The following is a 12,410-nucleotide window of genomic DNA, read 5'->3' as shown; positions in this document are numbered from 1 at the left end:
GATGTTCCTAGATTTAACGGCTTAGAGCTTTCGAATTTCTCTCATCCTTCATTAATTTGACAGATTCGGCCTGTCGAAAAAAAAAATTTGATAATGAAAAATTCGACGCCAATTCAACCTCTTAGTCTGTCGAATTTTATGAAATTTGACGGCCTAAGACTGTCAAATTTGGGTTTTTTTTCACATTGTGTGTGTGTCTCTCTCTCTTTCTTTAGTTGAAATTTAACATTACTTTATTAAAGAAATATAATAGATTATTCAAGATATGGAGAAAAGTATTACTATATCAAGGATCAAGAAAATATAACTTTTCAAATTCATTAAGAGTGTGTTTGATTGCATGGAAAGTTATTTTTCATAGAATTTGAAATCCATGAAAAATGGCTAGGGTGGAAACATCAAATTTCACAGTTTGATTGCATTTAAAAAACATCAAGGAAACAAAATAAAGTGAGAAAGAGAGAGAGCAGGATTAGGACGGAGGGAGTATGAAGAAAAAGAAGAATAATAAGGAGGATGAGGGTGGCCATAAATGACAACAACAACGACTATGGCGATGATGATAGTGGCAATTGTGATTGTGTGGTGATGGTGGGGAAGAATAGGGGAGGATGTGGTAGTGGTGGTGGTGGCTACGGCAAAGGTGAGGGAAGAGAAGGGAGAGAGAGAGAGAGAGAAGGTGGCCAGCAATGGTGATGGTGACGGTGGTGATAATGGCGACGACGACAGTGGTGATGGTAATGATGATGATGACGATGAGGTTGAGTGTGATGGTGGTAGTGGTGGGGGAGAAGAAGATATTTTGGGGATAAAAAATTTAGATGAATTTCACTTTTCCACCCATATGTGTGAGAAAGTGAAACTTATGATTTGGTGGACTTTTTGATTAAGGTGGAAAATGAATTTCCATGGACATATGCAATCAAACACATGAAAAATGTCATTTTCCATAGAAATTGATTTTCCATCCTATTTTTCATGTGCAATCAAACATACCCTAAGAGTTACAAGTGCCAATTAGCTTAATTGGTGAACTTTTTGGGTCATGATATCATAGACTTGAGTTCGATTCCAACCGGCATACAGCTATTGAATTCATTAAAGACAAGTTTAGCCATAAAAAGGAAAAAGAAATTAAAGCATTTTTAACTTAAAATTTATTAATAAAACACAACTATGGATCCCACTCCAACTACTGTTTCGTGGATGGACAAACTTCCTCTCTAACTACAGTGTAGTGAGGTCCGCACCATCCCACTTCACCCCTTCAATTTCATTGTATTTCTTCTCCTCCTTTTCAATAATATCTCTCCAATTGTATTATCTATCCTCTTTTACCCCATTTTTCAATAGAAACCCACTAACTCTACAATCTTTCCTCTTTTACCCCTTTAATCTACATCATTTGTCTTTTCTCTTCTCCCCTTTTCTTAATAACATCCCCTCAATTTAATTATTTTTTCACTTTTACCCCTTAATATTTTCACGTCTGGCCAAGATTTTCAGGTCTGGAAAAATGCCTTATTTAAGGCCTAGATCAAACTCAACTAGACCTCATCCATTGACTACCCTAAATAGGGCACAATTGGTGGTGCCCCACCATCTCATAGTTTGCTGCCAATATTGTATATTTGTTCTTAGATAATGGGCCTAGAGTTCCATTCCACAAAGCCTTCTTTTTTGTTATAAGTCCAGTAAATTTGTACTTGAGTGAAAGAATTTATAGATCTAGTAAATCATGAATCACAACTTGATGGACCTACCTATAAAAAAAAATTTGATCTAACTGGTAATCCATAACTACAAATTCCCCGATTAATTGAGGATCGTCGTTTATTGTGTCAATTAGTCGAATTAATCAGTCGAATTAATCGACTAACCCTTAATTCGGAGAATTTCAAAAAAATTGGAGAATAATTGATTATGGATTCAATAGCTCTATTAAAGTGTGCATCACATCTTGGTGGAATCTAAAACTTATCTCTCTCAAGGGAACAAAAAAAAATCTCTCTTCTTATGATGAGTTAGATGAGTGCAACATGATTTCCTTTATTGGAAGGGTGGACCTTATGATGAGTTAGGGCCTTGATTTAGAGCCCGTAAAGTTTAATTGGGTTTAAAATTCTCAAATCATAAAATCTGGGACAGTACAGGGCTTAATAGTGACTGATCCAAAGTGGCTATCAAGTTTAAAATTTTGGGGTTATAGACAGTGAACTGGGCTCATATCTAGGTTTTGCTCAGTCCATAGACCATGGTCTAGTCCAAGGACTAGTTTAGGGGGGGGAACATGCAACACCCGCACATCACACACACCTATGCGAGTGTGATACTTGACTTAGGTTCAAAACCCACCTTCACCTACTAATTACAACCCAATAACATAATGTGCCCACTTGCTAACTTGTTAAATTATGTTAGTGTTGATACCATGACTTAGGTTCAAAATGTTAGACCACGTTTTATCGTGACTCAACTCACTAACATGTTTTTAGTATTTTAAATATAATTGGATTCTATATTAGAGAATGTCAAAAGAATTTTAGGAAACCTTAAGCCATTAAAAATCGGTAAGGATCTCGTTAAACCTTATTGGATAGGATTTTTACTAAAAATTTAGTAGGAAACCTTATTGGATAGGATTTTTACTAAAAGATGAATTTTAGGCCCTCTCCTAGGGACGGAGCCAGGATTATGCCCACATGGGGACAACTAAGAAGGGGAGAGTTTTTTATGGGGTTAACTAAGAGAGGGAAAACTTTTGTGGGGGCAATAGTGACAGATTTTTTTATCAGCCACTGTTATCTGTCGTAATAGCTTAAAAATTCATATATAGTTTGAAAATTCTTCTAAAAGTCAAGTGTCCCCACTGTAAATCCACCCCTACCCTTTCCTCTCATCAATAAAAAGAATGGAATGGCACCCTATTAGATGCACATTGTCAAAATCATTGGAGCACTAACTCTTACTAAAATATTTTGATTATTATTCCTTCAAGAATGGTAAATCCTAGCAAATCTAAAGAATAGAGAAAGAGAAAAAGGTAAGTCTAATATTCAAGAAAGGTGAATGATTCAATTCGTACAAGTAGAGTTTTTGACAAAGTTACGTTTAAAACACAACTTGCATCCCTGACGATTGAAACAATAAAAAATGCAGCTTTTTCATTTGTAAAAAGTCATCGTTTTTCCGATTTTTTTCATTCATATGGACAAAATTTTAAACATTTTCTCCTTTTTTTTTAAAAGCCGGATTTGATACATAATAGAATTTGGTAAGTCATAAATATAAAAATATGAGATTTAGTGATAATAACTTGATTTTATGAATTTTCATAAGATATATATTTTTTCATAGCTTTTAATAATTTTTTTATATCTTATTTTCATCATTTTTCCGGCTTTTAACATTTTTTCTGAAGTTTTCCCTTTCCATTATAAACCCATACTCCGACTTTGTGACCATGGTGATATCTCTTTACCTCTAAAATATATTATCAAAAGGCTTGAAACACGAATAGAGCCTAGCCCAACACATACAATGTGGGTTAGGGCTTGAGTGATTCAAGCTCCATAGAGGTTTAGAGACAATTCGGTCTTGTCTATGTTCGAGATGAGATGTCAAATCGAGATTTGAAACCATGTCGTCTCGTCTTGAATGAGATAAATCATCATTTAACTTGATTTTCAATTTTATATATATATATATATGGAAATGTTCAACACCCTACACTTTACCCTATGTTTTACTAAGCGTATTTTGTCCTACATGGGTTAGAAGTTTTGGAATAGGCTGATTTTTGGTGAGGATGATCTCTACGATTAGAAGATCTTCCTCACAAAAAATCAGCCCATTCTGAAATTTCTAGCCCCATGTTTACGAGTTGAAAAATCGTGGACCATCCATTTTTTGTAAACCATTTTTTATGGGGTTAGAAGTTTTAGAATGGGTTGATTTTTGGTGAGGATGATATCTATGGTCAAGAGAAGAGATCACCCTCACCAAAAATCAGTCTATTCCAAAACTTCTAACCCATGTAGGACAAAACACGTTTGCTAAAGCGTAGGGTGGTGAATGGGCCCCATATATATATATATATGGGTCCCGTTTAGCACGAAACATTTTAGCCAACCATTTTTGTCCTACATGGGTTAGAAGTTTTGGAATGGGCTGATTTTTGGTGATGATTTCTACGGTGAGAAGATCATCCTCACCAAAAATCAACCCATTCCAAAATTTCTAACCCCATGTTTACAAGTTGAAAAACCGTGGACCATTCATTTTTTGTAAACCATTTTTTACAGGGTTAGAAGTTTTGGAATGAGCTGATTTTTGGTGATAATGATCTCCTCACCGTAGAGATCATCCTCACCAAAAATCAGCCAATTCCAAAACTTCTGACCCATGTTTTGAAAAATGTTTTACCAAAAAGTTAGCCATTGAACGCTACCCATATATATATCAGACGCCATGATAGAAGAAAGAAAGGGTATTTAACCATTTTGAAAAAAATCAAGTTCTCTAGATTTTTTTCCTAATTAGAATCCCAAATTCTGAGTCAACACAAATCATTAAGTCGACTGAGTTTCCAAGTTAATTAGACGAGTTAACTCAAAAAGAGTCAATAACGAGTCGTTTCGAAAATGAACCTAGTCGAGCCGATTCACGAAACATGCCTCTAAAAGTCAGACGAAATCACGAAGGGAACATAAGCCCGGTTTGAGATAGAGAGAGAGAGAGAGAGAGAGAATTTGTAAAAATGGGAGTGAAGAGGTCGGGAAAAGCGACGCTCGAAGACTACATAGATTTCTCTGAAAATCCCAAAGCGAGTGATCTCACAGTCAATCAAATTAACGAGGTCACTGTTCTCCAGATCTTGTTAATTATTTGTTTTTTCAGAAAGATTTCTTGAAAATTTTCTCCCTCCATTAACGAAATCTTCGATCTTGATCTGTTTTTTTTATATGATTCTATTTCTCTGTAAAGTTTTTAAAGTTTCTATTCAACTTTTATAAGAAGATCTGTTCGTCCAATCGATTTAACATGTTTTCTTTCAATCAGATCATTGCGATCCATGGCCTCAAAAAGTTACATAAAGTCCATAAGGTAAGAATTAAGATCTTAATCTCATTAGATCTCACTCTCTTCTTCTGAAACCCTAGAATTTTCTTCAATTTTGATCTTTAATCTGCAGACTGTTATGCTTGATGCATTGAGTTCGATCGATTTAATGGTTCTTTATCGATCGACTTTGAAAGAGAACATCTCTTCCTCTGCTTTTCTCACTCCTGAGGAGGTGAACAAAGACCTAATCACTCTCCAATGGAACGAATGCTCTGTTCAGTCGATTGAAACCGAAGGATTGGGGAAGAAGAATCTATGGAACGACTACGATCTGCAGAACAATTGTCTCTCTTCCACTGTTACTGAAAATGGCAAGAATTCAAGATCGAAGAGGAAGCGAAAATCGATGAAGAAATTAGCTAGAATTCCTCCAGGTTCCTCTTCTGTTTCTTACGGATCTTGTTAATGGGTCTTGTTATGGCACACGTTAAAGTGCAATAACTACACTTTGGAAATTGGATTTTGTATTGCTCTTTAACGTGTGCCCTAAGTGTACACGTTAACAAAACCCCTTGTTAATTCGACTTCAACAACTTTGCTCTCTGTTTGTTTGTTCTGTTTTTTCATGGCGGGAAGGTTTAAAAAACTGAAAGTGTAGGAACTGTTTGTTATGTAATTTCTGTGAAGGCAAAGGGCATTACTGTTATTTTTGGGCCCATTGGACATGTCATAGGTTGGGCCTAGAGGTGCCCTTTGGTGATTGATAATGAATTTGGTGGAATTATGTGGATCTGTTCTTTCTTTCTGACTTGAAACTTTAGCAAATGCTCTCTCAAATATGGTTTTAAAACTTGTTTTGACATCTCGTCTCGGATGAGTTTTCCGATATGTTTGAGTCATCTTGTTCAACAATGAGAAAAATGAACTATGATTTTAAATCTCATCCGATACATTTGACTTTCTATCCGTCTTGTTGGTGGAAGATACTGGGACGTATCGGACGAGATTTAAAACCATGCTCTCAAATGACATAAATATTGATGGTAGACTAATGATAATCTGACTCAGAAAATTTTCACTCGGTCAACGTGGCAAGTGCATAGAGCCGTAGATCTTTTTCCTTGTGTATCCCAAAGAAAAAGATCTATGGTTCTGTGAATTTGCCACGTCGACGGAGTACAGACGGAGTGAAAATTTTCGAGTCGGAATATCGCAACTGTAGTTGGTAAGGTGTTGTCTCTTGAGGAGTCAATTGGGCCCATTGATCCGGCTTATCCCAAAACTAAGGGTTTCGTTTAGGGCTCAAACTTCTCAAACCCATTAAATTTTAGTCGGAGTAGGAACTAACTAGGCCCATCTCAAACTGCCTCAATCCAGCCCATGGTTTTAAAACTCGTTTTGACCTCTTGTCTCGGATGAGTTTTCCGATACGTTTGAGTCGTCTCGTTCAACAATGAGACAAATGAACCATGGTTTTAAATCGCGTCCGATACATTTGACTTGTCTATCTATCTCGTTGGTGGACGATACAGAGATGTATTGGACGAGACTTGAAACCATGATCCAGCCTATTAGTATATTTTACTTTTGACCTCTAATTTTTCTTTTTTTTTATTTAAGACATCTTTTTATATTTTTTAATAGACCTCGGTATTTTCTAATAAACTTAAGAAAAATGACCTTAAATCGTTGATTTTTCTTCACATATCTATTCATCTTCAATCTGGTGATGATTTGAACGATGGCAATGACAAGATGACGTCTTCATCATCACCAACTTCATCGTCACCCTATTCAAGAGGTTGAAGATGACTAGTTTTCAGAAGAAATTCATGGGATTTTATTACATTTTTCATTAGATTATAAGTCAAGATTGTGGTCAATAGGTTGAAGCTGATTGGTTCTGAGAAGAAAAGTCATGGCTTTTAGGTCATTTTTTTATTAATCTATATGAGAAAACCAAGGTCAAGGAGCATGTCATCACCAGTTTGTAAATATAAGAGAGATATCTCAAATAGTAATAAAATGCAGATTCAAAATGAAGTATCAAAACCTGAGGCCTTTGCTCAAAGACAATTTCGAATCCAATAAGCGGTGAGAGTCTGTAGGTTGTCTGTCGATACCCAGTATGAGCAACGACTCTTAGAGGCCACCCGTGAGAGTGTACCCTCACTTACCTAGTGTGTGAGATGTGTGAGCATTGCACGTGTCCGGGTGAGCAACCCTTGTGCCTTGGTCCAGGCGGATATCCTCGTTAAAGAACAAAAATGAAGTATCAACTAGAGTTTCTCTTCAAAATAATAAGTTTACTCTCATCTCTAATTATTTTTTAATCAAATATAAAGATTAGACCACCATTTCAATGAAAAGCAATAATGTCATGATTCAAAAAAAAAAAAAATTATTATAAATCACAACAATCAATCTAAGTCTTTTAGAGTTGGGTTTGGGCTTAGGTAACTTGGGCTCAATATGGATACATGATTAGTCTAAAGCGGATTAAGTTAAGGCTCAACCAACTAAATGACCAACATGTTTCGTCCTAAATGGGGTTAAAAGTTTCAGACTTGACTGAGTTTTTGTGAGGATGATTGATGAGATTCTCACAAAAAAATTAGTTCTGAAACTTCTAACCCATTTAGGACAACCACGTTTAGCCATTTAGTTGGTTCTTGATCCTGATATATATCAAATAAGGAATTTAAAAAATTTGTCGGCCAACCCATCTCTTTCTGGACAGCAACCATGGAGATAGTTAATGTGAATCGTCCATCTCATTCACTAGTCCAAGATTCGAGATGAGCTGTTTGATAATTATTTATATATGAACAATATATATTTTAAAATCAATTTAATTGGTTAGACTCATGCCACTCATGGTTTTAAAAAGCATTGGATGAATAAGATTTATGTAACTTTTTTTTTTTTGGATCAAACAGTGTTGTTTAAAAGAGTGAATTGAACCTGGGTCATGGATTTCTCCAACTAAGCTAGTTTATGTTGAGTTTAGTCCCACATCAGACACAAATTACCTTGTCTCTTTCCTTATAAGCTTCTGGGCCTCTCTACTCATTGCCAATTGATTTTAAATAGGTTTATATTCACATCACGCCAAGGCCATAGTTTTTAGAACCGATTTTCGGGAGCTGATTTGGGCGCATCAACCCTTCCAAAACCTGTTCAAGTTGATTTCGGTCACAATTGAAAAATATATGTATATATTTCAAGAACAATTGTTTTGTTTCTGCAATATAATTGTATTAATCATTAACATTTAAAATAAAAAAAATTAATTTTATTTTGTGTTTTTTTTTTAAGAGGGACAGATGGACTCGGGCTCTGCACGAGTTAACGAGGCATGCAATTGATTCGCAATTATCGAAATGTAGATTAAGGAATTGAGGGGTACAGTTGTATAGATTGAACCTAAAGACATTATCATTGATCATGATAAAAGCCTTAATCAACTTTTACAACTTGATTACTACTTATGTTCCTTCTAATTAGGGTTGTTAGCAATGTTCATTCCACATGATCAAACCATCCCACCTGACTTCCCCAAAGTTTGTTACACATTATTTTGACTTGCCCAATCCCACTTTTAATGGGTCCAATCCAATTGGCAATTTGGTCAACCCAACCAATTTAGAGGGTGGATATTGTATCATCATCTTGACTTTGAATTTCGAGGAATGTCTATGCCATTCGATCGCTCAACCTTATCTAATGGACGATGTCTTCCCGTTGATCATCTAAAAGTAATAAAAGAAACAAATCAATGGTCAAGATCATCTCATCAGAACAAAACATCTAAATCATTAAACCAAAAGACAATAGAAAAAACCTTACATAGTAGTATTAGATAAATCCAATGCCCATTACTTAGGTTTCCTCATTCAATAGTCCCATTTACTTGGCTTTTCATCAACCTATCGACTATAAATTCTCAAACTATGAGCAAAACTTTTCAACTTTTCTCTCATAAAAACTAAGATAGTTAAATCAGATTAATCCATGGCAGAGAAAGGAGGCATTGTGAAGAATGGTCATGAGGAGGGGATGAAAATGGCTATTTCTCTTCTTGAAGAGTTTGAGCTCCCTTTGGGTCTTCTTCGTCTCGAAAACGTGATAGAAGTCGGATTTGTTCGGAGCACCGGATACATGTGGATCGTGCAACAAAAAATAGTGGAACATAATTTCAAGATGATTGGTAAGCTCGTAAGCTACGACACGGAGATACATGGTTACGTAGAGAAAAAGAGAATCAAGAAACTCAAGGGTGTGAAGGCCAAGGAGCTCATTTTGTGGCCACCCGTTAATGAGATCATGGTCGATGACCCACCAACGGGGAAAATTCATTTCAAGAGCCTCGCGGGTATCACCAAGACTTTCCCCGTCGAGGCATTTGGCTTGGGCCAGTAAAACGTGTGGCTTAATTAATTGTGCTCTTCATGGTTCACTACTAATGTATTTGAATGTTAGATTTGATGGTTTATGATTATGTTTAGGAAACCAGCTTTATATGGATTAAAAAAATAAAATAAAACTGGTTGAACTAAGTTGTTGAAGTGAATCTTCGAATTATGTTGGCATTTTGAGAAGCTATTACTACTGATCTATGCTCAACACCCACCTTCATTGCTTGCTTATTAACAAAAATTCGTTTTTTAGAAAAAAAAAAATAAAGAAGAAGAAGAAGAAGAAGAGAAATTTACTAGAGTAGTCGTGAAAGATGGGTAAATTACCATGTTTGAGCATCTCCAACAGACATTTTAAAGTTTGTTGCCTCTTTATTTTAAAGAGTGAAAGGTGAAAAAATTGGTTCCAAAGAGATTATTTAGAAGTAGATGTTAAAATAAAAGGGGAGTTTCACTCTTTACATGTAGAGAGCCTCGAAGACTAGTTATTTTAATGTTAAAAAATTAAAAACACTTTGCTTATTATCTTTGTAAGATTTCAAATCTCATCTATGGGTCATTAGGCCCACATGGATTACCACATTATCAATCCAACACAACACCTTTCTATATTTCATGAAAAAACGCATATCCAAATTTTATTTTATTTTTTAAAAAAAGTTTTTCAACTTTATCCAAGGTGTTAAAAATGAACAGTTATAATATTCTCAAAACATAAAAATAAAATTTAAGGGTGAAAAATTGTATGTTTTTTTTTTTTTTAAATATTCAAAATTCGTAAAATTTCATTCTCTACAAGCATGTGATATCGGATCATATTTTTGGAAACTAAGATGTTAGTTCACAATCTTTAATATAATTTAAGTAAGTTTTAGCAAATGTAAAATAATATAAAATATTAAAAATAAATAAAGATTTGTTGAATCTCTTGGAGCAATCAAGAAATTTTATACTAGCTAAAATAACTTTTATCATTTTTTGACTAAAAACTGCTCTTTAGTTTAAAGAGCATTGTTGGAGATGCTCTTAGTCATCTTTAAAAAATATTTATCAAAATGGTTATTAACGCCTATAATAAACACCTTATATTTTCAAAATGGTAATTAATATCCTTTTAAATTAGAAGGAGCTAGATTGGTAAGTTGGTTAAAAGTCTGAGAGGGAGTGTTGATACCACCTGCCTTCACCCACTAATTACTAACCATTGATCTCCTTTGTGAAAAAAAAAATATATTTATACCTTTGTTATAAGATAATTACAATTCGCCACACCAATACGAACATCATCTTTGGGATTAATAAAGTAAAAAAAGAAAAATAATAAAATTGAAAAGGTATTATTAAGAAATTAAATAAATGGGCATTAGCATCCTCAACGGGGTTAAAGGGCAAACAAGTAAAATAGTAAACTTCAAAAGGTCACTATGAAAAACGGGGTAAAAGATAAAATATAATAAGATTAGAAAGATATTATTGAAAAAAAGAGGGAGAGGGAGGGGGAGGGGGGGGAGGAAAAGAAAGATAATAAAATTAAAAGGGTGAAAAGAAAAAGAACATGGTGTGGATCCCACAAAACTATTACGGAATGGATGTTTACCCCCCACAAAATTATAACAGAGTAGACCCTTCAAAGGAATTTTATTGAAAAAAAAAAACAAGGGAAAGACAAATAAGTTGAAAGGAATGAATAAGAAAAACAATAAAATAAATCACTAATAGGACGTTTTCTTAAAATAGGGTATTGTAGACACCCCATTTTTGCACTCGCCTGATTAATCAACTCGTCAACCCGATCGCAACGGTTCGCAATGATGGATGTTTATTCCAATGCTTTATTTTGTTACCCGATATGTTTCAGAAATCCGAATGAGGTATCTCGAACTGACAAAACTTAGAAATCACGCTACGTTAGGAAAATACGACCCCAGAAACATAGAAATCATCATCTTGCAGACAAAAAGAAGTTTCACGATAAAAATCACTAAAAATGACCAAATTACCAAAATACCCCTAACATCAAAACAACCCTAGAGCCTATGTTACAATTAGGAAAACTCATTCAAACACATAAAATAACAAATCGAAACCAAATAAACCACTTCGCCAAGTTTTACAAAATTCGACAAAATTATGAAAATACCCCTCATAAAATTCACGACTATTTCACACAAAAAATTTCATAAATGACAAAAACCAACATTCCCATTGAATTTCTTACGAAAAACTGATTCCAAAACATCCTGAAACATTGAAAAATGACTTAAAACGTAAAAAATCCCCTCCGAGGGTAAAATGGTAATTTTACAACTTTAATAATTAAAAATTTCAAAATTAATAAATAAATCATTAAATAATGTAAAGTGAAACATTAAAGTCAATCAAGTAAGATTAAAGTCAATCTTAAAATCAATCAAATAAGACTAAAGTCAAGATATTAAAAGTCAACCAAGAAAGACTAAAGTCAAAGTATTAAAGTCAATCTCATAAGACTAAAGTCAAAACCCTAAATCAAACCCTAATCTAAACTAATCAAGTCAAACTCATAAAAATAAAATCAAAATCCTAAATCAAAATCCTAAATCAAAACCCTAATCTAAACTAATCAAGTCAATCTCATAAGACTAAAGTCAAAACCCTAAATTAAAACCCTAAAGACTAAGTCCATCTCATAAGACCAAAGTTAAAACCCTAATTAAAACTCTAAAAGAAACCCTAATCAAATCCTAATGCTTCTAAAAAACTTTATAAATAGGAGCCTCCACACCCTATTTTCGTATTAAAGAAAAAATCCTAGAAAAAATAGGTGAAGAATCCTCTACAACCTCCCCAAAACCCTAATTTTGAAGCCCCAACTCCTTACCTAACACCATGCTTTGATTTTAGCCTAAAAAACACCTAAAAACCTTTCAAAAACACTCTAAAATTCAC

The 12,410-nt window shown here is 34.3% G+C and overlaps 2 protein-coding genes across 2 annotated transcripts; both read left to right on the top strand.

Annotated features, from left to right (window-relative positions):
* Positions 1–4,723: 4,723 nt before the first annotated feature.
* On the top strand, positions 4,724–5,844 carry LOC147387755 (uncharacterized). The gene is made up of 3 exons (XM_086421727.1): positions 4,724–4,858; positions 5,062–5,106; positions 5,195–5,844. The coding sequence occupies exons 1-3, from the start codon at positions 4,760–4,762 to the stop codon at positions 5,528–5,530; spliced, it is 480 nt and encodes a 159-aa protein (XP_086277853.1). The 5' UTR covers positions 4,724–4,759; the 3' UTR covers positions 5,531–5,844.
* A 3,234-nt stretch (positions 5,845–9,078) lies between these two features.
* On the top strand, positions 9,079–9,486 carry LOC147387754 (uncharacterized). The gene has a single exon (XM_086420230.1). It carries the CDS (start codon positions 9,079–9,081, stop codon positions 9,484–9,486), a length of 408 nt encoding a protein of 135 aa, XP_086276356.1.
* The last annotated feature ends 2,924 nt before the right edge of the window (positions 9,487–12,410 follow it).

This window comes from Akebia trifoliata, chromosome 13, assembly GCF_017979445.1.
Source record: "Akebia trifoliata isolate Shusen 1 chromosome 13, ASM1797944v1, whole genome shotgun sequence".
Taxonomy (NCBI): domain Eukaryota; kingdom Viridiplantae; phylum Streptophyta; class Magnoliopsida; order Ranunculales; family Lardizabalaceae; genus Akebia; species Akebia trifoliata.
This window is presented reverse-complemented; position numbering and strand designations above follow the sequence as displayed.